At 36.8% G+C, this 5,000-nt stretch overlaps 1 protein-coding gene across 1 annotated transcript in view; it reads right to left on the minus strand.

Annotated features, from left to right (window-relative positions):
• LOC133564796 (protein mono-ADP-ribosyltransferase TIPARP-like) overlaps positions 1 to 5,000 on the minus strand; it is a 71,513-nt gene that overhangs the window by 5,466 nt on the left and 61,047 nt on the right. Inside the window, exons 5-6 of the mRNA XM_061919294.1 lie at positions 4,899 to 5,000; positions 177 to 434 (exon numbers count right to left, since the gene is read on the minus strand). The exon at positions 4,899 to 5,000 is cut by the window's right edge and continues 207 nt beyond it. Of these exons, the coding sequence (XP_061775278.1) occupies positions 177 to 434; positions 4,899 to 5,000 (360 nt within the window). The remainder of the gene's footprint in view (positions 1 to 176; positions 435 to 4,898) is intronic.

Genomic DNA, 5,000 nt, shown 5'->3' on the forward strand with positions numbered 1-5,000 from the left:
ACACACACACACACACACACACACACACACACACAGACAGATACATATATAAACACACACACTTAGACTTAAACACACACACACTTCCACTTAAACACACACACACACAGATACATATATAAACACACACACACACACACACACACACTTACAGAGAGAGAGACAGACGGACTGACCTGCCAGTGAGGACTTTGGCCAAGAACATGCAGTGGACTCCTTTGGGCGAGCGCTTGGAGAAGTTGTGCGAGTAGACGGCCTTGCGTGCGAAGTAAGAGCCCTGACCGAACATGGTGGCGTGCTTGCCACACACACGCGGGTCAAAGTTGTGTTTGCAGATGCCTTCCACCACGTCTGCCGAGGTGCCGTGGAAGAGGTGGCGCTCGCTCAGCAGCCGCTCCATCTCAGACATGCGCCGCGACATGTACTCCTTCTTCCTGGGGGGGGCAGAGGTCAGAGGTCAGCTAAAGTCTCTTGGAATGATGATTGACATCTGTCATCAGATATGGAAAAGAAGGAGCAGGAGGAACTTTATTTTTACTTGAAATGTCACTTCCTGTGATTATAATCCCTCAGGGCGGGATAGCTCGGTTGGTAGAGCGGCCGTGCCAGCAACTTGAGGGTTGCAGGTTCGATTCCCGCTTCCGCCATCCTAGTCACTGCCGTTGTGTCCTTGGGCAAGACACTTTACCCACCTGCTCCCAGTGCCACCCACACTGCTTTAAATGTAACTTAGATATTGGGTTTCACTATGTAAAGCGCTTTGAGTCACTAGAGAAAAGCGCTATATAAATATAATTCACTTCACTTCACATTTTTTTGTTATTTGTTTTATAATTAAATATTTAAAAAAATAACAGTAATAATATTAATAAAAAAACTTCCTCTGATTAAATCCTCAGCTAATTTTAATTACTGTTTTCATTTTTAAATATATATATTGTTTTTATTTATTTGTTTTATTAATAAATATTAAAATAAAAAAAAAAATGATTTACATTTTTTTTAAACCTTCCTCCGATTATAATCCCCAAACTATGTTTTAATTTAAATATATATGTGTCATTTTTTTTTATTATTTGTTTTATTATTAAAATAAAAAAAAGATTAATCAAAATAACCAAATTAAATCCTCAGCTAATTTTAATGACTGTTTTCATTTTTTAAAAAATATATATTGTTTTTACTTATTTGTTTTATCAATAAATATCAAAATAAATTTACTTTTTTTTTTTTTTAAACCTTCCTCTGATTATAATCACTAAACTATGTTTTGATTTAAATATATAAATGTGTCATTTTTTAAATGATTTGTTTTATAATTAAATATGAAAATGCTGCGAGGACGACTTAACCCGCCGCCGTGACCGCTGCAGTAATAATGATATCGTTGTATCGGTCACCTCTATCAAAACCTTTTAGTCGCCGTGGTCCCAAAAAGTTGCGACCACAAGCTGGTTGGCACTAAAAGCGTTAAAACCTCAAATTGAGCCTAATAATCCTTTTTCTGCAGCATCACGCAACTCCTTTGATGGCAGCACATCAAGCGGGAGGAAGCGTGCTCGGCGCTGACCTGGGCGTGACCTCCCGTCAACTCCCAGCGTGCCACCCCGCGCAGGCCGCCGTGCCACGCATCCCAGCGGGCGCACGCACGCACGCACGCACGCACGCACGCACGCACGCACGCACGCACGCACGCTTCCACTGGCTGCCGGTCATTTTAAAGAGACCCGACAAAGTCGACCAAGACGAGAGGGACGGCAAATAAAGAAATACAAAAAATACAAAAATAAAATCCAACAATTAAAATTACTTTAAAAAAAAAAAAGAAAAAAAAAAAAGAAATTAAATTAAAACAGATACGATTATTAAAAAAAAAACATAGCAAATTAAAAAACTCAAAATAAGTGAAAAGATTCACAATTTAAAAACAATAAAAAGAGTGATAGCAAATCAAAAAAGAAGTATTAAACAAAAACCTACACAATTTACAAAAACTAAATAGAATAAAGAGAGTGATGGCAAAATTAAAACAATAAAATAAAATAAAAACAGACTATTAAAAAAAAGTTACAGCAAACTAAAAAATTGAAAATAAATGAAAAGATAAACAATGGAAAAAAATGAATAAAAAGAGTAACAGCAAATTTTTTAAAAAAGTAATAAAATAACATACACAATTTTAAAAAACTAAATAGAATAATGAGAGCAATGGCAAAATTAAAACAATAGAATAAAATAAAAGCAGACACTATTAAAAAAAATTCACAAGAGAGTGGTGGCAAATTTAAAATAAAATGAAATTAAATTAAATAAAAACCAACACAATCAATAAAAAAAAAAAAAGAGTGATTGGATAGTTTAAAAAATAAAAAAAAAAGATTTTAAGAGTGATGGCAAAAAAAAATAACAAAAATTTGGTAAATAAGTAAATAAAGAGAGTGATGGCTAATTTAAAAAAAGTAATAAAAACATACACATCAAAAATAAATAGAAAAAGGAGAGTGATGGCAAATCTAAAAAATAAAATACAATAAAAACCGACAATCAATACAAAAAAAAAAAAAGAGAGTGAAGGCAAATTTAAAGATTACAATAAAATAAAAGCAGACACAATCAATTAAAAAAAATAAAAAAGAGAGCGGTGGCGAATAATTACACAACACAAACACTTGTTTTGTCAAATCAAGAGTGTGGAAGTAATCATGGTGACGCTCTGTGTGTGTGTGTGTGTGTGTGTGTGTGTGTGTGTGTGTGTGTGTGTGTGTGTGTGTCACAGCTGCCATGACCCTCACTTAGACCACTGTGCTCACAACATCAACATGTGCTTTTTTCTCACACCAACCAACACTAACGAACACCAACTAACCAACACCGACACTAAACAAAACTAACACCAACACTAACTAACACTAACACCAACACTAACTAACACTAACAGTAACACTAACCAACAACAACACTAACTAACACCAACACTAACAAACACCAATACCAAAACCAACACTAACTAACACTAACACCAACACTAACAGTAACACTAACCAACACCAACTAACATCAACACTAACTAACAGCAACACTAACAAACACCAACTAACACCAACACTAGTTAACACTAACAGCAACACTAACCAACACCAACTAACAGCAACACTAACAAACACCAACTAGCACCAACACTAGTTAACACTAACACCAACACTAACTAACAGCAACACTAACCAACACAAACAGTAACACTAACCAACACTAAAAGTAACACAAACCAACACCAACACAAACTAACAGCAACACTAACAAACACCAACTAACACCAACACTAATTAACACTAACACTAACAGCAACACTAACCAACACTAACTAACACTAACAGTAACACTAACCAACACTAAAAGTAACACTAACCAACACCAACACTAACTAACAGCAACACTAACAAACACCAACTAACACCAACACTAATTAACACTAACACTAACAGCAACACTAACCAACACTAACTAACGCTAACAGCAACACTAACCAACACTAACACCAACACTAACAAACAGCAACACTAACTAACACTAACAGTAACACTAACCAACACTAAAAGTAACACTAACCAACACCAACACTAACTAACAGCAACACTAACAAACACCAACTAACACCAACACTAATTAACACTAACACTAACAGCAACACTAACCAACACTAACTAACGCTAACAGCAACACTAACCAACACTAACAGTAACACTAACCAACAGCAACACTAACTAACAGTAACACTAACTAACAATAACACTAACCAACAGTAACACTAACTAACACTAACAGCAACACTAACCAACACTAACAGTAACACTAACCAACAGCAACACTAACTAACAGTAACACTAACTAACAATAACACTAACCAACAGTAACACTAACTAACACTAACAGTAACACTAACCAACACTAACAGTAACACTAACTAACAGTAACACTAACCAACAGCAACACTAACTAACACTAACACTAACTAACAGTAACACTAACCAACACCAAAACTAACTAACAGTAACACTAACCAACACTAACTAACATCTATCACCAATAGTAATCTACAAAAACTATCCACTGCTCACTTTTACATGACAATATGGAGACTTTTTTGGGAACTAATACTCAAATGAATGGATTACTGTAATACTTTAATAAGTGCAATACACCAATGAGTGTAATACTCTACTGTAAAACTCTAATATGAGTGTAATACTCTATTGGCCGTGTGACTTCCGACATGAGAAGACTCACCTGTGGTACTTCTCCCAGAGTACAAGAAAAGACTCACCTCTTGTACTTCTCTCCCAGAGTACAAGAGAAAAGACTCACCTCTTGTACTTCTCCCAGAGTACAAGAGAAAGACTCACCTCTTGTACTTCTCCCAGAGTACAAGAGAAAAGACTGACCTCTTGTACTTCTCCCAGAGTACAAGAGAAAGACTCACCTCTTGTACTTCTCCCAGAGTACAAGAGAAAAGACTCACCTCTTGTACTTCTCCCAGAGTACAAGAGAAAAGACTCACCTCTTGTACTTCTCCCAGAGTACAAGAGAAAGACTCACCTCTTGTACTTCTCCCAGAGTACAAGAAAAGACTCACCTCTTGTACTTCTCCCAGAGTACAAGAGAAAAGACTCACCTCTTGTACTTCTCCCAGAGTACAAGAGAAAGACTCACCTCTTGTACTTCTCCCAGAGTACAAGAAAAGACTCACCTCTTGTACTTCTCCCAGAGTACAAGAGAAAAGACTCACCTCTTGTACTTCTCCCAGAGCACGAGAGACAAGACTCACCTCTTGTACTTCTCCCAGAGTACAAGAAAAGACTCACCTCTTGTACTTCTCCCAGAGTACAAGAGAAAAGACTCACCTCTTGTACTTCTCCCAGAGGAAAGGGTTCTGCACCCGCAGGATCTTGATGATCCTGAACTTGGTCTCGGACACGGTCTTGTGGAACAGGCTGTACACGGTC

Source organism: Nerophis ophidion, linkage group LG13, assembly GCF_033978795.1.
Source record: "Nerophis ophidion isolate RoL-2023_Sa linkage group LG13, RoL_Noph_v1.0, whole genome shotgun sequence".
NCBI lineage: Eukaryota > Metazoa > Chordata > Actinopteri > Syngnathiformes > Syngnathidae > Nerophis > Nerophis ophidion.